The 21,037-nt window shown below is 38.4% G+C and overlaps 2 protein-coding genes across 2 annotated transcripts in view; both read right to left on the bottom strand.

Moving 5' to 3' along the window:
• LOC123877938 (sex peptide receptor-like) overlaps positions 1-6,067 on the bottom strand; it is a 50,647-nt gene extending 44,580 nt beyond the window's left edge. Inside the window, exon 1 of the mRNA XM_045924873.1 lies at positions 5,933-6,067. Coding sequence (XP_045780829.1) covers positions 5,933-6,067 — 135 coding nt within the window. The remainder of the gene's footprint in view (positions 1-5,932) is intronic.
• A 56-nt stretch (positions 6,068-6,123) lies between these two features.
• LOC123877937 lies at positions 6,124-10,067 on the bottom strand. Its single transcript, XM_045924872.1, has 4 exons — positions 9,838-10,067; positions 9,100-9,231; positions 6,255-6,492; positions 6,124-6,174 (listed from the first exon to the last, which is right to left on the bottom strand). Exons 1-4 carry the CDS (start codon positions 10,065-10,067, stop codon positions 6,124-6,126), a joined length of 651 nt encoding a protein of 216 aa, XP_045780828.1.
• Positions 10,068-21,037: the final 10,970 nt, after the last annotated feature.

The following is a 21,037-nucleotide window of genomic DNA, read 5'->3' as shown; positions in this document are numbered from 1 at the left end:
GGTTTGTTGGAGTCGTTATTGAGACACCCGAAGACACCACAATAAATTTTGGCTTTTTTTGAAGTCATAATTGTTATTAACAAAACAAAAAAGAGCGAGGGTGCAACGTAATACGCAATTGCGCGCGATTAGCATGGCGGCACGGCCCGTACTGCCGGCCGCTTGAGCCCCTTGAGACTGTGCGAATGTGTGCGTGAAACTTCCGTGCGTACACGGCGCCCGCTGCTCACGCATACATTCAAACCGGCGGCGGCCACTTTGTATGAAGTTAAACTACTGTTCTGTTTGTACTGTGCTCATACTATACCAATATACCCGTAGGTACCTATTAATAATGGTAGACATAGATATCATCGGGTTTGAACGCCTTTTGTTGAAGACAATAGTAATGCCGACTGCCTTTAGGCTCTTAAGGCTCTTTACGCACTGTATCTGATCCGAATCAAGGAAAATCAGATTAGAAAATTCGGATTGTATCTGGGTGTCTGTTTTACATTGCGTCTCTTTTGACCGAAATTGCCACCTTATATTTCTACTCAGTGATTTCCACCAAACGCATGATCGGATTAGGATCGAACGTAGTGCACAAGCGTGTATATAAGTAATAAGTATTATGATTAAGATATTGCTCGAGACCAAACTCCGAATTTGATACATTCAGCTTCGGAAAACGAAATTCGCAGAGCTAGTACATTCGTCAAATACTTCATTCAAATATACGGCAAGGTACTTCGAAATCGGTTGGGGTCCCAGGTGCTGGAATGGTAATCTCGAACCGAAAAGCGCAGCGTTGGAATACCTTCCAATAGTTGGACGAACGACATCAGGCGAGTCGCAGGGTGCCGCTGGATTCAGGCGGCGCAATACCGTGGCGTGTGGAAGTCCCTATAAAAGACCTATGCCCAGCTGTGGACCGTTTGTTGATGATGATGATAGATGATGACTTCGGATCGGACCTATCGCACCAGATCCGAAGTTAAAATTTCCAAAACCGTATAACAGAATTCGGATCTAGTGCTCAACAACAATAAATAGTAATTACTATGATATTTCGGATCGAGAATTCTTAGATTCGGATCAGATTTGATCGCATAAGGTCCGAATTTAAATTTCCGAAACCATAATATAACGGAATTCGGATCTAGTGCTCAACAACAACAAATAGTACCTACTTATTACGACTATTTCGGATCGAGAATTCTTAGATTCGGATCAGATTTGATCGCATAAGATCCGAATTTAAATTTCCGAAACCATAATATAACGGAATTCGGATCTAGTGCTCAACAACAATAAATAGTAATTACTATGATATTTCGGATCGAGAATTCTTAGATTCGGATCAGATTTGATCGCATAAGATCCGTATTTCTATTTCCGAAACCGTAAAATGAAATTCGGACTTCGGATGCAGTGCATAGAGAACCTTAGTTAGATGGCTGGATATACAATACCCGGGTACATTAATAACCGGGTACTCTTGTGTACATTTCTTTTTTTCTTAATAATCAGAGTAAAATCAGTATTTCGAAGCTACGGTATTTCTTTGAAAGCAACATTTTAAAAGCCAATTTTAAAGAATACTATTGAAGAGAAAGCCAACTCATAACACTATTATACTAATATAGGTAGTAAAATGTATTTAAATGTACTTTGAAAAAGTAAATTATTTAAAGAATAAGTTTTAGTTATACATTTTATTTTTAGCTCATCGTTTCTGTCACGCCCGCCACGTTTATTATCTCACAAAAATATGGTTACTTATTTGTACCAGAGTGTTTATGCGTTATCAAAAGCCAACGTATACCAATATAGCCAACTTGGATTATAGCTAAGAACACTCTCGATCAAGCCACCTTTCACACAAAAAAAAAAAACTAAATAAAATCGGTTCATTAATTTAGGAGCTACGATGCCACAGACAGATACACACGTCAAACTTATAACACCCCTATTTTTGGGTCGCCACGCGGAAAAAGTCGCGGGCCAAATATTTTTGGTTTTGCGAAATTAAAATAATTTTAATCGAATTAAAAAAAATAGGATCTTACTTTTTCTTTATTTTGAACACAGATTTTTCCGAGATTTCTCAACGGCTTTACGTAATTCTTTATATTTTATTCAGAAAAGGAAGCCTCCCGAAACGGTCCCACAAAAATTTCATTAAGTTCACTTGAGTGGTCTTTTGACCACCAAGCTTTCTTTGAAGGCTCATTTTATTTCCCTAAAAATATCCCTAATAATATTATAAATTCGGCCGTATTTTATTTTACCTTTTCAGGGCTATCCTATCTTGTCCTACCTAGATAGACATTTTTAGGGTTCCGTAGTAACAAAATTCGATCGGTAGGACGTTATTTAAGTACCTATTATAAAATAGGTAATCCCACCCGGGCAAAGCCAGAACGAGTCAACTAGTTTATTGTAGGTTTAAGTCACTCATTGGTGATTAAATAAAAAGTTTTCTTTTTTCTGCCTTTCATTCTTTCTTATTAAAATAACTTGATAACAGACTTGTTTTATCACTCACATGCAAAAAACAGGTCAATCCGTTCCTGTATTGCTACGTGATTGAATGACCAACCAAGAAACCAACAGACTAAAAATAATATACAGTGGACCCCCGGTAATCCGTCAAACGTTTTGCAGGACATTGTCGGACTATCGAATTTGTCGGATTATAGAGTACTGCCTAAGACCCTCTATAGTCCGGAATTCTTTTACAAAAGAGTAAGTACCTTGTAATCCGACAAATTACAAATCCAATGATAAGATTTTATATGTCATACATACTCTGAAGTACAAATCATACTTCACTATGAATGTCAAAAGTAAATTCAATAATAATAGACATGTCGATTACAGGGGGTGCCGGATTAGACAGGGGCCGGATTACCGGGGGTCCACTGTAGCTACTTTCGCATTTATAAAATGGGTAGTGATATTCGAGGAAAATCACTTTAAACTTTAAACACAAACAAAAGATAAAGCTGTCAAGAAAACCTAAATTGAATTTAATTCTGAAGTATTCAGTATCTTGTCGAGCCAACTCTTATCTGGGTTTTCTTGGAGTAGTTGGAGCATTTTAATTTTCTCCGAGCTTTCAACTGGGTATCAAGATACGTCAAAATCATATTACCTACTACATCATGATCATATTACACTGTAATGGAATTCCTGAAAATCCGTTATGTTTGGGGGTTTACATTATAGAGAAATCCTGCCAGAAAACGTTGATGTTTCTAGGCCCAGAAATCTGAGCTGTATGTATTATAGGTATGTTGATTAATAATTATTTTTTACCCGACTGCGGCAAAGCCAAAAAGGAAGGTTTATGATTTTAGCAGTCCATGTATGTGGGTGTATATGTTTGCATCCAGATCCTGTGTGTTCCACCGTAGCGCCTAAAAAACTGGGCCGATTTTGATGAATGAGGTGTCAATTGATTCGTCGTAAAGGTCCGGGTGACATAGGCTACATTTTATACGAAAAAATAGACCTAACGGATGTTACATGAAAAAAAGTGGGGTGGTCTCCAAATTTCTTTATTTGCTATTGTATCGAGTGGGGTGTCAAATGAAAGAGGAGAAAATTCTGAGTTCATAAATATAAAACTGTACTACAACATTAAAACATACCAAGCGACAGAAAAACAATTTTACTATAATACTAGCGACCCGCCCCGGCTTCGCACGGGTGTTCCGGGATAAAATATAGCCTATACGGATTCGGAAGAATCCGTCTAAGTAATGGTAAAAGAAATTTTGAAATCGGTCCAGTAGTTTTTGAGCCTATTCAATACACACATACAAAAATACAAAGGTTTCCTCTTTATAATATTATTAGTATAGATTTCAGCGTTTATTAAGACGATCGCAGTCGGTCTTAGTTTTCAACTTTATCCTGTATGATAGTAATTTTACCCATAGGAAACTTCTAAATAATTTTCTAATACATGTCAACAATTTTGGAACCGGCGGGATTCGAATCTGCGTCTCCCTGGGACGCAGTTTCACGGTTCACTTACTGTTAGTGCCGGAGACTTATTCATTGAAAAAAAATGTAAGTATGCTGATATATATGATAATATTTATGTCAGTTACATTTTCCTCTTACTTATACAAACTGTGTTTTGTTATATTTTTCACTCCCGACCCAAAAAGAGGGGTGTAATAAATTTGACGTGTGTATCTGTGTATCTGTCTGTGGCATCGTAGCTCCTAAACTAATGAACCGATTTTGATTTAGTTTTTCTTGTTTGAAAGGTGGCTTGATCGAGAGTGTTTTTAGCTATAATCCAAGAAAATCGGTACAGCCGTTTGAAAGTTATCAGCTGTTTACTGTAACCTTCATTTGTCGCGGGTGTTATAAATTTTTAATTTACACTTGTGCTGGAAATGCTTTTCAATAAGTTGTATTTCCTAATGCTTTTGATATTTCTAGCGATATTTTATTCTTCCTTGAATAATAAATTCAAGAAGTCAAGATGCGACGGTTGTTATTTGCTTCTATTTCACAAAGGCGTTTTATCCGGGCTTTTACCCGGGTATATCGGATATCATTAGACAGTCTGTTTCGTAACCATTTCCGAGCAAATAAAATAAAATAATTGAATTGTAGAGTTGAGCGCGATAATACTTAAATTACCCTATTCAAATACCTACTAAAATGCGCGGTTTTGGGTCTCCACTTTAAAATCAAACCCTTACGCTCCTCCACAGCATCTTCCATACAAACGTAGTATGGTTCTCGTATAAATATTAACCAAAACAAACTCTACGAAATTTTGGTGAAAGAAATAAAAAACAAATTCAAAATTCAATTAAACTTTTACAAGTGCTTTTGAATCGTCAAAAAATCTACCACTGGTTCGGAATGCCGTTCCTACCGAGAAAAACCAGCAAGAAACTCGGCGGTCTGTATCTGTGTAGATCAGATTTCCGTAAAAATGTATAGTTTCAAAGTTATACCGGCTCATATAAAACACTCACAACTCTATTATGTTAACAATATTCGAGTTGCATTAAGTCTGATAGAGTCAATTACCTAAGACTGTTAATTTAAGTCGTATTGGGTCAGATTGGGCCCAATTTGGTCTGGTTTGTTTTTATTATTCCTGCATAGTGAAAATGTCCATTGTCCATGGACCACGTTGGTGAAGGTTTTATGTGATACCATGATGATTTAGTTACATTGAGTTAAATGGTGTCAGATAGGGTTTGGCGGAGCTAGCTAGGGTCTAATTGGTTCTAGTTGGCTTTATTTGGTTTAGTTTGGGTCAAATTGGGTCAAGTTGGGTTTGATTAAGCCAAAACTTACCTCATTCATATAATGCCACGCCTCGCACGCTCTCACAGGACTCAGAGGCTTGTAATGGTTCCCGAAGGTGTACATATAGAACAGCCAGGGTGCGGGGAACAGCATAGTGAACATGTCGCATAGTGCCATGGCCATTAGCACCACGTTGGTGAAGGTTCTTATATGACACCGGTAGTACCATGACAATTAAGTTACATTGAGTTAAATGGTGGTAGTTAGGGTTTGGCAGAGCCAGATAGGGTCTAATTGGTTCTAGTTAGGTTTAGTTTGGGTCAAATTTGGTTAGGTTGGGTCTGAACTTACCTCATTCATATAATGCCACGCCTCGCACGCTCTCACAGGACTCAGAGGCTTGTAATGGTTCCCGAAGGTGTACATATAGAACAGCCAGGGTGCGGGGAATAGCATGGTGAACATGTCGCATAGTGCCATGGCCATTAGGACCACGTTGGTGAAGGTTCTTATATGACACCGGTAGTACCATGATAATTAAGTTATATTGAGTTAAATGGTGGTAGTTAGGGTTTGGCAGAGCCAGATAGGGTCTAATTGGTTCTAGTTGAGTTTAGTTTGGGTCTTTGGTTAGTTTGGGTCTGATTAAGCCAAAACTTACCTCATTCATATAATGCCACGCCTCGCACGCCCTCACAGGACTCAGAGGCTTGTAATGGTTCCCGAAGGTGTACATATAGAACAGCCAGGGTGCGGGGAACAGCATAGTGAACATGTCGCATAGTGCCATGGCCATTAGAACCACGTTGGTAAAGGTTCTTATGTGACACCGGTAGTACCATGTTGATTAAGTTACATTGAGTCAGATTGTGTTGAATTGGGTTTGACAGAACCATGTAGGGTCTAATTGGTTTTAGATGGGTTTCTTTGGTTTTGGTTGGGTCAAATTTGGTTAGGTTGGGTCTGATTAAGTCAAAACTTACCTCATTCATATAATGCCACGCCTCGCACGCCCTCACAGGACTCAGAGGCTTGTAATGGTTCCCGAAGGTGTACATATAGAACAGCCAGGGTGCGGGGAACAGCATAGTGAACATGTCGCATAGTGCCATGGCCATTAGCACCACGTTGGTCGGGGTTCTCATGTGGCGTCGGGATAGAACTACGACGATCAACGTGTTCGCGACCGTTGTTGTGGCGAGCAGAAACGGGGCGATGTATCTGTTGGGAAAACGTGTCATGTTAAAACGTGGGATGGCTGTGGAACTTTTCTATGGAGCAAGTATAGTTTTTATGAAAAGTTTCTTAAAAAATGATAATAATAGAAATTAGAGGCTAAAGAGGGGGTGGCCCCTTTACCAATCAACCTTTACCAACCTTTATCAACCTTGAAAAGTTTTATAAGACAACATCAACCGAGTCGCAGAGGGCCACTGGATTCAGCGGCACTGTTGCGTGTTGTCCAGCAGTGGATATTTATCGGTTTTCAGATTTTCTCCTTTTCTTGACAGGCACGACAGACGGACAGACAGACACACATACAGACAGACAGACAAGAAAGTGGTCCTATAAGGGTTCCGTTTTTGCTTTTGAGGTACGGGACACTAAAAAAAGTATTTAGGGTTTATTTCTTTCTTTAACTGCCATATAATAAGTGAATACATAAAAATGCCATATCAAATTAAAGATACCACATAAATACAGCTTTCAATACAAACCAATAGGATGTTAGAAACTTTCTTGTCACTGCCTTTTGTTATAGTTCACTCCACTGAAATAAACATATACAAATAGGTACGCTGGGAGAGGTGTGCCATATAAAATAACATTTATTTTATGAATGTCAATTTTAGCTAGCGACCTATTTATGGGAAACTAGAGGACGCTCGCGTGGATTTATGTTTTTAAAGATCCCATGGGAACTGTTTGATTTTCTGGGATAAAAAGTTGCCTATGTTAATTACAGGGATGCAAGCTACCTCGGTACCAAACATACAAATTGGTTAAACGGATGGGTCTTTAGGAATCCCGTGGGAGCTCTTTGATTTTCCGGGACAAAAAGTAGCCTATGTCCATCCCCGGGATATAAGCTAACTCTATACCTTTCGTCAGAATCGGTTAAACTGTTGGGCCGTAAAAGGTAGCAGACAGACAGACAGACACACTTTCGCATTTATAATATTATTATGGATTTAATGATTTTATTTTAATTTAATTTATGAATGTTGAAAATTTTAGCTATCTACCTACTTGTCTATGGGAATTTTAATGTAACAATTTTCTAATCTATCTATATTATTTGCCATACCCTTACAGGATATCATGTGTAATGTACCTATAACATGTGAAATGCAAAATACAAAACATGAATATGAATATGACAGCTAATTTTTTTGCCGATTCGAAGCGTCCTATCGATCGAACCAGGAATTTAAAATTGTGACTCTATGTTGACAGATCTCTCATCACTAACACTTAGATCCGATTATGCTCATATGACGTTTACTGCTACTATCAGTACCGAAATGATGAAAGTCAAGTTACTTCATAATAGGTTAATTAATCTTAATAATTTTAAATACATAATAAAATTGCGGAACCAGCAGTCTCCCTTGGGTATTGCACCCGAAGCGCCCTTGACCGCTAGATCACGGTTCACTTACTGCCCAGTGCCAAAAGATAAATAGGTCAACAACCTCATGTCCAGCGTATTTGTATTAGTAGAGGTCAGTGGTCGCCTATCGCTACGTGACATGAACTTGGGAATGTAATTTGACATTTTGCCATTTCACTGATCACCCATTCGTTTTACTTTGAGAACTTTTGACAGTTTTATTTCTGTTAAATTGATGCGCGACCTATGTCAATTTCAAAAGGCAAAGTGCTTTCCCGAAACTCCCGAGAGAATAGTGCTTATGTCTTTTCTTATTAAGCCTACTCGGGAAGGCCTAGGTCCAGATGCGGATGAAATAGACTGATTGATTGATTACGATTACTCTACTATCATTGTCAGCCTGTGGACGTCCATTGTTTTTTTTCCTCTCGTCTGGCTTTACAAAGATTAGCCAATGTCAAGTTTGTAGTTATTTGTAACAAGTTAGTTAAACTATACAAGTATGGACCCCGTCTGTGCCGGCGCTCGCCGACACACGCACGGCACCCCCTTAGAGCGCTTTCCAGTCAGTTTTAACAAAAAAAAAAAAAACACTCCAAAAAGGCAGAACACGCCCGCCAGCTAACACCAACACAGACGAAGTCACGCCCATTGTTGGACATAGATGTCTTGTAAGGTCTTCCACGGTCTTGAGTCGCCTGAATTCAGCGGCTCCCTGCGATTCGTTTGATGTCACCTGTCCACCTAAAGCTGTAGTTTAATCTACCTTCGGTTACAGTCGTGCGGCGCTGCCGTCGCAAAATTATTATTCTAGGAGAAAAAAGCAAGTGGTATTAGACACAAGGGTTGCTCACCCATACATGGGTTCCGCATAATTGATAGGGAACTCGCAAGTGACGTTTAAGTAGATATGCGAGTGATTGGACGAGCAATAGTCGTCCGATGTGAAATTTGAATAGCCAAGCTCTGGTGTATCGTTAGCAAAGCTTGACAGCTGTCGTTATCATTATCAACAGATAGACGTCCACTGTTGGACATAGGTGTCTTGTAGGGACTTTCACATGCTACGGTCTTGCGTCGCCTGAATCCAGCGGCTCCTTGCGATTCGTTTGATGTCACCTGTCCACCTAAGATACATTCGTGAGGCGCTGCCATCGCAAAATTATTATTCTAGGAGAAAGAAGCAAGTGGTAGTAGATACAAGGGTTACTCACCCATACATAGGTTCCGCATAATTGATAGGGAACTCGCACGTGACGTTTAAGAAGACATGCGAGTGGTTGGACGAACAATAGTCGTCCGACGTGAAATTTGAATAGCCGAGTTCTGGTGTATCGTTAGCAAAGCTTGACAGCTGTCGTTATCATTATCAACAGATAGACGTCCACTGTTGGACATAGGTGTCTTGTAGGGACTTTCACATGCTACGGTCTTGCGTCGCCTGAATCCAGCGGCTCCTTGCGATTCGTTTGATGTCACCTGTCCACCTAAGATACATTCGTGAGGCGCTGCCATCGCAAAATTATTATTCTAGGAGAAAGAAGCAAGTGGTAGTAGATACAAGGGTTACTCACCCATACATAGGTTCCGCATAATTGATAGGGAACTCGCACGTGACGTTTAAGAAGACATGCGAGTGGTTGGACGAACAATAGTCGTCCGACGTGAAATTTGAATAGCCGAGTTCTGGTGTATCGTTAGCAAAGCTTGACAGCTGTCGTTATCATTATCAACAGATAGACGCCCACTATTGGACATAGGTGTCTTGTAGGGACTTTCACATGCTACGGTCCTGCGTCGCCTGAATTCAGCGGCTCCCTGCAATTCGTTTGATGTCACTTGCCCAGCTGTAGTTTAATCTACCTTCAGTAACAGTCGCGCGCCGCTGCCGTCGCAAAATTATTTATTCTAGGAGAAAAAAGCAAGTGGTACTAGACACAAGGGTTACTCACCCATACATGGGTTCCGCATAATTGATAGGGAATTCGCAAGTGACGTTTAAGTAGACATGCGAGTGATTGGACGAGCAATAGTCGTCCGACGTGAAATTTGAATAGCCGAGCTCTGGTATGTCATCAGCAAAGCTGTAGTTTCTATCTGTCACTTCTGGAAACTTCTCTGTGGGTATATATCTTGATTTATTAGCCAGGGAGTTGTCTAGCCAGTCGTCTTGGAACTCCATTTTATTTTTCGTTGGTTATCTCACGATTGATGTTAACATGGTGTCCTATTGTTTTGTATAAGGTTTTTTGTTGATTTGGAACTTTTTCGTTGATGTTAGCGTTCCATTATCTGTGGACAAGAGAAAACAGAGATTAATATCTTCTTCTAATAGTTACTTATATATAAAAACCGGAGATTGTGAAACATTACAGAGAACCGTGTGGACGGTTTTTTCGAAACCATACGGAAAAGGATCGCGTTAGGTAAAAGAAGATTGAGGAGATCTCAATATTGGGAATTCTCTCCAAACTATTATTCTAAAGGGGAGGATACCTGCTTTAGTTTGTAAGTACTTATATTAATGAAATTATATTAACTAACAAAAAGTAAGTTTGTTAAGTATAATATCCATGAAAATTGGTCTTTGAGGTTTCGGTTAATATCTTAATATAAACTTGTACAAAAATGAAAATCCTAAAACTATTACTCGTATTTGTAGACTTTCAGTATTGAATTGTAAAAAATATTCCGTAAATATGCCCGTATATTGCTCTCGCATTTCGCTTTTTTGAAAATGGCTTTGTGCTTCACGCATCACTTGCCTACCTATATTCTATTCTAGACATCAGGACAATGGTTTAATCCTTTACTAGTTGACCTGCCCCGTTTTGTTCGCGTGTGAATTTCTGAAAATCCTTTCCACGTCTACGTTTAAAGATATATTTTTTTAGAAACGATTTGAGCTGTTTATATTATGTATGCCAGTGAGTCGGTTTCTCCTATCGAAATATATACAAGTGTAAATTAAAAATTTATAACACCCCCGACAAGTGAAGGTTACAGTAATAACTAGAAAAGAGCTGATAGCTTTCAAACGGCTGAACCGATTTTTTTGGATTATAGCTAAGAGCACTCTCGATCAAGCCACCTTTCAAACAATAAAACTAAATTTAAATCGGTTCATTAGTTTAGGAGCTACGATGCCACAGACAGATACACAGATACACACGTCAAACTTATAACACCCCTCTTTTTGGGTCAGGGGTTAAAAAATAGGTACCTACTATGGGTACTACTTTGGGTTTTCGACATGGCATTTTGAAATGTGTGCGAAAAAAGAAGCCAAGCCTTTGCGTAAACCTCATTTTTTATGACGGGATAAAGTGTATGAATATGTAAAATTCGCAGCATTCCATGAGATAAGGTGAACTTAGTGAATTTCGCCTTCTTTTTGCTATTTTCCTTCAATATTTTAACAATTCCTTTCCTTTTTCTTTTTACATCATTTTTCCCCCAAAATTTTCGCACATCATAGATGTAATACGCGTACATAATATGTTTCTTGACGTCATGCTTTTATGGAATATTAAAAAAGATATGTTACATTCTTAGTTGGAAAATACATAGAGGCAAAATTTGTTACTCTGTGAGTTTTTGTGTAGGTGGTAATCTCTGGAACTAAAGATCGAATTTTTGAAATTCTTTCACTGATAGATAAGCTACAGATCCCCGAGTGGTATTTTATAAATGCGAAAATGTGTCTGTCTGTCTGCTTGCTTTTCACGATCCATCCGTTTAACCACACTCCCTGACGCAGTGATAAGCGCTGTGGTCTTTAGTGCGAGGTCCTGGGTTCGATTCCCCTAGGTACGGAACCCTTGGTGCGCGACTCTAAATCACACTTAGCCGGTTTTTCGAACTATGTATCCTGCTCATTGCGATTTCACCTCGCAACCCATGACCTACGTCAGTTACTCTGGTTTCCCTCCGTATTTCCTCATTTCTGCTTCAATCACGTAGAGAAACTCCAAGCAATCGCCCGCTGAGTAACTCGGAGCTTTCTTATGTTACCCACATTTTACTACACGCAACATAGTAATTAATTGAACAATTCAAATGAAATTCTTTTTTTTTAAAGAATATTAGCCATACTTATCATGACTAATACTCCCCTTTCTCCTCCAATTAAGCGTAAAGCTTGTGCCAGGAGTGGGTACGACAATAGTGCAACGGGTGGGGTTTGAACCGCCGACCTTTCGGAATTCAGTCCGCTCCTCGACCGTTGAGCTATCGAGGCTTCAATTCATTGTGACTGTCTCAACAATTTAGTATTCAGAGTCACATAATTTAAATTATACGAAAAATTTCATAGTATTTAATGTCAATTTGCTTCCTGTTCTGCAGTTATTATTCAAAGCACAAAGCTGCAGCTGGGGTAATTTAATTTGCTGACCGTTCACTTTAAAAGGGGTCATGTAGCTATTCGTTTTTAGGGTCCCTACCCTACCCGACGGGACCCTATTACCACGGAGTAAGGATAGGATGTTATTGCCTACCATAGGTTCGTAGAAGCCATGTATACAAGCAATGTGTGGTAAGGGACGCCCCAGTATTTCGGGACCTACGGGTATATTATGGCAGGCACCGTGGTTGTCATTTACCTACGAGATCAAAAGTCTACATCGGAGTACTGTGTTTCTCCTAAGGCCCGGTATCATAATATTAATTACTAGGGGATGCCCGCGGCTTCGCCCGCGTGGTTTTCGATTTTTTTTAATCCCGTAGGAACTCTTTGAATTTCCGGGATAAAAAGTAGCCTATGTCCTTCTCCGAGATGTATCCCAAGTCTATACCTAATTTCATTAAAAACGTTCAGCGGTTGGACCGTGAAAACGTAGCAGACAGACAGACAGACAGACACACTTTTGCATTTATAATATTAGTATGGAAGTATGGATATGGATTTGATAATTAATTTTTCGGCGGGGTGTGCGGGGCGTCCCCTCATTTCATACCCCGTTTGCCATCTCGACCTGTCGCGTACTATAGGTAGGTATGAGTCCTTCGTATTTCTATGGTGAAATCAAAGATACCTAGTCGTTTCATAGCTTACCTAGCGTCAAATATAGGTAACATTTGACGCCTGTCAATGTACGTGAAGCCTCGACATTTTGTTGCAAGTTTCCTGCCGTGTACTGTGATTAAGGTCTATTTTAGCTTAACATTGAAGTATTTCGACGTTTCAATTCTATCAACGTATTGGTAAGATGACTGACTCGTACTAAGAACACGGTCAGTTTATATAAGTAACTAAATTACCTATCAAAGGCACGAAATATCCACGAGGACTAATTATGTCCTAACGTCCTTAACACAGAGCTTCCGTTTCAGGGGTAATTCGATTCTGTGATACTTCTCTAAGGGGCAACGTGAAAAGGTTAAGGTATATTTAGCTCAGTATCGTATTAAACTGTAGCTTATACCCGCGACTTTGTCGCATAGACTACACAAATTTAAAACCCTCATTACCCCCCTTAGAGGTAGAATTCTCAAAAATTCTTACTTAAGGATATCTGCCAGGCATCGTCAAGGTCTGCATCCGTACGTAGTCGAAATTCCTCGAATACGTACGAAACGATTTGCTTCCTCTTACCTAATTCGAACCGCTAGGATATGGAACGCCCTTCCGGCGTCAGTTTTCCCTTCCACCTATAATATGGGTACTGTCAAGTCAAGAGTGAATAGGCAACTTCTAGGCAAGCGCGCTCCATCTTAGGCTGCATCATCACTTGCTAGCAGGTCTGATTGCAGCCAAGCGCTAGTCTATATAATTAAAAAAAAAAAATATCTACTTAGCTATTTGTATGCCTCTGCCCGAACAGTCCAATAGTTTGAGCTGTGTGTTGATAAAACAATCAGTCAGTCAGTCAGTCTATCAGTTAGTCAGTGAGTTTTGCCTTTTATATCTTTAGACTACCGATCAAAGGCACAAAATATTCACAAGGACTAATTATGTCCTAACGTCCTTAACACAGAGCTTCCGTTTCAGGGGTAATTCGATTCTGTGATACTTCTCTAAGGGGCAACGTGAAAAGGTTAAGGTATATTTAGCTCTGTATCGTATTAAACTGTAGCTTATGCCCGCGACTTTGTCGCATGGACTACACATATTTAAAACCCTCATTACCCCCCTTAGAGGTAGAATTTTCAAAAATTCTTACTTAAAGATATCTACTTAGCTATTTGTATGCCTCTGCCCGAATAGTCCAATAGTTTGAGCCGTGTGTTGAAAAATCAATCAGACAGTCAGTTAGTTAGTTAGTTAGTCAGCCAGTCAGTCAGTCAGTTTGGCCTTTTATATCTTTAGACTACCGATCAAAGGCACAAAATATTCACGAGGACTAATTATATTCTAACGTCCAACAAAGAGCTTCCGTTTCAGGGGTAATTCGATTCTGTGACAGTTCTCTAAGGGGTAACGTCAGAACGTAATTGTAAAGGGTACCTATATTTAGCTCAGTATCTTCATTTAATACAAGCTGATGCCCGCGACTTTGTCCGCGTGGATTTAGGTTTTTAAAAATCCTGTGTGAACTGTTTGATTTTCCGGGACATAAAGGTTTTAATAATAAAGAATATTAGCGATGCTAAACATGCTTTCCCGTCCAATTAAGCGTAAAGCTTGTGCTACGAAGTAGTGGGTACGACAATAGTGCAACGAGTGAGGTTTGAACCGCCGACCATTCAGAATTCAGTTCGTTTCTCAACCGTTGCTCTCTCTTTCAAGGCTCTTTTTAACCCCCGACCCAAAAAGAGGGGTGTTATAAGTTTGACGTGTGTATCTGTGTATCTGTGTGTCTGTGTATCTGTGTATCTGTGTATCTGTGTATCTGTGTATCTGTGTATCTGTGTATCTGTCTGTGGCATCGTAGCGCCTAAACGAATGAACCGATTTTAATTTAGTTTTTTTTGTTAGAAAGGTGGCTTGATCGAGAGTGTTTTTAGCTTAATTTAAAAAAATTGGTTCAGCCGTTTAGGAGTTATCAGCTCTTTTCTAGTTTTCTTGTAGAAAAGAAGGTTAGATAACCGTTAGGTTCATAATATTATGTCAATGGACAAATGTCAAGCTGTCAAGATGGACGTTGCCTAAATACATAATTATTTATTTGAAAATGATGTTTTGGAAAACTCAAATACTTTGGATCGTCGGGGGTGTTATAAATTTTTAATTTACACTTGTTCATTAGTAGTAGTAGTAGTATCGTCAAAATCGGTTAAACGGATGGGCCGTAAAATTAAAAGTATGGATTCTAAATATATATAAAAATGTATAAAATTATGGTTACGCGATAGAAAAGCGTTTATTAAATTTTACGCCACAGCATTGTGCGAACTGAATTCAACTTTATTGCGTCGTGATCAGAGTGCTATTCATTTGAATTCTTTGGGGAGTGAACCTTCTGTGGTGATTGGTAATACATATTCAGTTACGTGATAACTAAGTCCACATACGAGACTAACATCGCATTCAAAAAGCATCCAATAATACAAACAGAATTGTACGTCTAGCGAAATGTAATCAACGTTGCCCAGTTGCCCTTTTCAAAGTGAACTATCACATAATTAAATTGCCCCTGCGTAGACTGTTAGAAAATGCAACTAGCACAGCTAGCACAAAACGACTGCATTCAAAGGTTTAGTTGGTTTAATGACTATCCGTCCGTCCGTCCGTCCGTCCGTCTGTCTCTCTGTCTGTCTGTCTCTCTACCTGTTTCTCTGTTTGTCTCTCTGTCTGTCTCTCTGTCTGTCTCTCTGTCTGTCTCTCTGTTTGTCTATCTGTCTGTCTGTCTGTCTCTCTGTCTCTCTGTCTGTCTCTCTGTCTGTCTCTCTGTTTGTCTATCTGTCTGTCTGTCTGTCTCTCTGTCTCTCTGTCTATCTGTCTCTCTGTCTGTCTGTATGTATGTCTCTCTGTCTGTCTGTCTATCTGTCTGTCTGTCTGTCTCTCTGTCTCTCTGTCTATCTATCTCTCTGTCTGTCTGTATGTATGTCTCTCTGTCTGTCTGTCTATCTGGCTGTCTGTCTATCTATATTGATATCTATAGTCTATTGAAGTCGAGGAGACGAATCATCTAGTGTTCAAAATGTTCAATAAACTAAGCGAGATAATTTCCAGCTGTTAACTTCATTTCATTGAGTCAAGATAATATTATGTAACTAGGTAAATTAATATAGAGCTTCCGGTCCGTTTATTCGGAGACAATCGTGACTCAACTCAGTTGCGGCTTTGCTGAGTTTACCCTATCAGTTTGGAATTCTTGTTATGAAATACCTACTGTAACTAGCGACAGAATATTGAAACGCCACTTTACATTTATGTATCTATCTCTCACTCTACCTTCCCCCGCCCCTTCCTTTCTCTCTCTCGATGTTACATTATTATTTTTAACCCCCGACCCAAAAAGAGGGGTGTTATAAGTTTGACGTGTGTATCTGTGTATCTGTGTGTCTGTGTATCTGTGTGTCTGTGTATCTGTGTATCTGTGTATCTGTGTATCTGTCTGTGGCATCGTAGCGCCTAAACGAATGGACCGATTTTAATTTAGTTTTTTTTGTTTGAAAGGTGGCTTGATCGAGAGTGTTCTTAGCTATAATCTAAAAAAATTGGTTCAGCCGTTTAAGAGTTATCAGCTCTTTTCTAGTTTTCTTGTAGAAAAGAAGGTTAGATAACCGTTAGGTTCATAATATTATGTCAATAGACAAATGTCAAGCTGTCAAGATGGACGTTGCCTAAATACATAATTATTTATTTGAAAATGATGTTTTGGAAAACTCAAATACTTTGGATCGTCGGGGGTGTTATAAATTTTTAATTTACACTTGTTATAGTACTACATATAGTAGTACATACTAAACAAGCATCGAAGATTTTTTTCTCATAAGCTCTTCAGTGATTGAAGATTAAGTCTTCGTACAGCGCGTTGACAACAACTCAGAAATGGAGTACCGTAGGAGAACCAGAGTAACCGAAATAGCTCAATTAATTGCGAAGCCAAAGTAGCAATTAAGCAGGGCATATTGTAGTTCGAAAAACCTATCCGTTTTTGGGGTGCCAAGGTGCAAGATGACGAGCGAATGGCGAATAAGAGAGCAGAAAATTTCAATATGGCGGTTGTATTTTTTTTTTTCTCTTTCTTGTCTGGCTTTACAAAGATTAGCCAATGTCAAGTTTGTAGTTATTTGTAACAAAGTTAAACTATACAAGTATGGACCCCGTCTGTGCCGGCGCTCGCCGACATGCGTACGGCACCCCCTTAGAGCGCTTTTCAGTCAGTTTTAACAAAAAAAACACTCCAAAAAGGCAGAGCACGGCCGCCAGCTAACACCACACAGACGAAGTCCATGGCGGTTGTATGATACCATTTTTAAAGATTTTTTTAATTTTTTGGCAGTCGCGTTTTTAATTTTTTTTTTTTACTTGATTTTTCCTAACAGCTCCAATAAGCATCGAATTGAAGTCTTTTGTTAGCTAGGTATATGAACATTTTCACCGTGAAGGAAAGACAGACATAACTCAAAATTTAAATACCCCCGACACAATAACCTCTATAAGAAAACTAGAAAAGAGCTGATAACTTTCAAAAGCCTGAACCGATTTTCTTCAATTATAGCTAAGAAAACTCTCGATCAAGCCACCTTTCAAACAAAAAAAAACTAAAATAAAATCGGTTCATTAGTTTAGGAGCTACGATGCCACAGACAGACACAGATACACACGTCAAATTTATAATACCCCTCTTTTTGGGTCGGGGGTTAAAAAGGGAATTTAAGTTCGAAATAACAAATCAAAGTTTTATTTCTCTAAATCAAACTTTCTGTCCCATACCTTTTAGGAAAAGTACGAGAAAATTATCCTATAATAGAATAACTTTTGTTTTCGGAAAACGTTCAAAGAACTTTCCCTTTGTTTTTGACATCTTTGTACCTTTGAAGTTTTTGATTGAGACGACTGAAAACGAAGAATTTAACTTTAACTAATTTCAAAGCCAACATAGCTTAATAGGTTACAAAACTGAAGTGGAAAAAACCGGCCAAGTGCGAGTCGGACTCTCGCACCAAGGGTTAGGGTAGGTACTATTGTCCGTAGGTAATTTTTAATAATGTCGGATATTATGCACGATAAATCAAAAACTATTATGCATAAAAATAAATAAAAATCGTTTTAGAAGGTACAGGTAAAGCCCTTTCATATGATACCCCACTTGGTATAGTCATCTTACTTTGAAACACATTTTAATTTTTTTTAATGATGTAACCACAAATTCGCGGTTTTCAGATTTATTCCTGTGCGTCTTGTCTTGTGCTATAAGACCTACCTACCTACCCAATTTCATGATTCTAGGTCAAGGGAACCCTATAGATTTCTTGACAGACAGACGGACGGACGGACGGACGGACGGACGGACGGACGGACGGACGGACTGACGAAAGGACGGACGGACAGACAGACAACAAAGTGATTCTATAAGGGTTCTTTTTTCCTTTTGAGGTATAAAAAAAGTCCTAAAAATAACTTCCAATAAGAAAGTAAGTTAATAAAAATCAATCAATTTTACATACTTTCTTTTAATGTAGTAGAACAGCAACAGTTATAAATTAAACTCCTTTGTTTGTTAGCAAAACAAGCAATAAATTGCAAACTGTAGTTCTAACAAGATTCTAAGTCTAACTTAGTCCATAAATTCAACCAGGAATAGACAAAATATAATGAATGTTTTTGTACTTCGTTGTTTAGGTATAAATACATTTTTGAACGTGCGTTGTGTCGCGTCACCGACATGCAAATTTTTGGCTATGGAAAAATAATCTTTCCTAGGTCTAGGTACTTACGAGTAGTTTATGCCGGTGTTTCGTCTGTGTGAGGCCTTTTTAACCGACTTCCAAAAAAGGAGGAGGTTCTCAATTCGTCGGAATCTTTTTTTTTATATGTATGTTCCCCTATTACTCAAAGACCCCTGGATCGATTTGGATTTTTTTTATTTGAAAGGATATATGTGTGCAGGTGGTCCCATATAAATTTGGTGAAGATCTGATGAATATCTTCAGAGATGCAGAGAACTCCTCAATGGATAAGAGCAAATTGCTCGCGATCAGTGTAATAGCTTAGTAAACAGTACGGTTTTAACTGGGCATAGCATATTATAGTACAGTGGGGCCACTAAAAATTTTCAAAAGAAAAATAAAACTGACTTCAAAACCACAAACACTAAAAGGTAAAAAATAACTTTTGTTTAGCTACACGTGTAATGTCCTACCTAGGTATGAAGTCGAGCGAGCATATTAAAACAAAATTAGAAATCCAAGAGTGAAGCTCGCCCGACTTCATACCTAGGTACATTACACTTGTAGCTAAACAAAAGTTATTTTTTACTTTTTAGTGTTTGTGGTTTTGAAGTCGGTTTTATTTTTTGGCTTTAATGCTCAAGTGTTAGACTGGATAACCAATCCCCTAGGTATAACTTTTAAAGTGTGGCATAACTTTCGAAAAATAAGCTTTTTTTCATCCTTTCTTTACCTACGTATCTACTGAGAAATGTAGTTAAACTTTGATTGCAGCAGAATCAAAAAAGTTGAGAGTCAAACATACATACATGCTTACAAAGATTGTTAAGAGGGGTCTCTCCGTCACTCGCTCGATACAAACACAGTTCGTCTCTCATTGGAATACTAACTAATCATACTCAATGGAATTTTGTAGAAACTTTCCGGGAACTAATATCTATGCCTGTAGTTTTCCAGATTTCCGTTAAAATATTCGGTTTCAAAGTTACGCGGTCTTAAAAATTCACATACAAATCTTTGAGCCCCTGTAATTTTAAAACTACATATTTTTGGAAAAATCTAAAACACCACAGACACAGATATTAGTTTCTAGACTACGTCTGCAAAATTTCATGGACTTTGGTTGCTTAATATTCAAATGAAATTGGGACTACGATTGTATGGAGCAAGTGACGGAGAGAGCCCTGTTAAAAACATAACCCTTCCTATTCGCTTTGCCGTAGTCAGGTAAAAAAAAGGTTTTATCTTATTAATTAGGGGACTTTACAGGCGTGTCTCATTTATGTAGGCACATAATACATGTCAGCCTCATTATATTTGAAATACATGAAAGGAAAACAAGAAAATCTTCACGAGAAAAATGATTAAATTTATTATAAGTAAAGATTTTTAATGAGCTTGGTAGCTTATTTATGTCGCTCTATTTAAGGTACATCACTGTTATAATTAAAAAATTTGTTTTATAGGGCCAATACTGCTCCTTCCAGTGCGTGGTCGCTATTCCAGCACCTTGGGACCCCAGCGTCTCTCGGTTTTTAGGGTTCCATACCTCAAAAGGAAAAACGGAACCCTTATAGGATCACTTTGTTGCCTGTCTGTCTGTCTGTCCGTCGTGTCTGGCAAGAAACCTATAGGGTACTTCCCGTTGTCCTAGAATCATGAAAGATAGGTAGGTAGGTCTTATAGCACAAGTACAGGAATAAATCTGAAAACCGCGAATTTGTAGTCACATCATTTAAAAAAAATAATTAAAATATGTTTCAATTTTCAAAGTAAGATAACTATGAACTAGAATGAATCATTAACGAGTCATTAACAAATAGGTATGATTGTTCTCCAAATGTACCTATAATTTGCCAAAATAGCCCTACAGTGCTCCCTGTGAAAGCAGATACTTGCCCAGGGCAGTGTAGCATAGATGTTAGGGTTCCTTCATCAGACAATATGAATCCCTCAACTAAGCCAATAAAACAAACTGTAATTATTTCTGACAGCTTAGGTAGAGGGCTCGGCTCCATGATGAGCTATTACTTAAAGCATTCAGTGATTAATAGATGTTCCCCTGGTGCTACTTTTTACCATTTAATTAATAATTTAAATGAAAAATCATTGGATAGCAATACAAATGTCATATTGTTGTTTGGGGACAGTTTGCAAGTCAAAAAACAACAGATTGTAAAATGCATTCAAAAATTACTAATTTTACATGAGAAAACCAAATGTAAATTTGTCTTGTGTGCCTTTCCTTATTCTGGTACATTTAATAAACAACAAAATGAGAATATACATACATTAAATTTGAAAATGTATAATCTGACAAAATATTATAGCGAAGCTATTTCTTACTTTGATATTAATAGTTTTACTAAT

Source organism: Maniola jurtina, chromosome 25, assembly GCF_905333055.1.
Source record: "Maniola jurtina chromosome 25, ilManJurt1.1, whole genome shotgun sequence".
Classification (NCBI taxonomy): domain Eukaryota; kingdom Metazoa; phylum Arthropoda; class Insecta; order Lepidoptera; family Nymphalidae; genus Maniola; species Maniola jurtina.
This window is presented reverse-complemented; position numbering and strand designations above follow the sequence as displayed.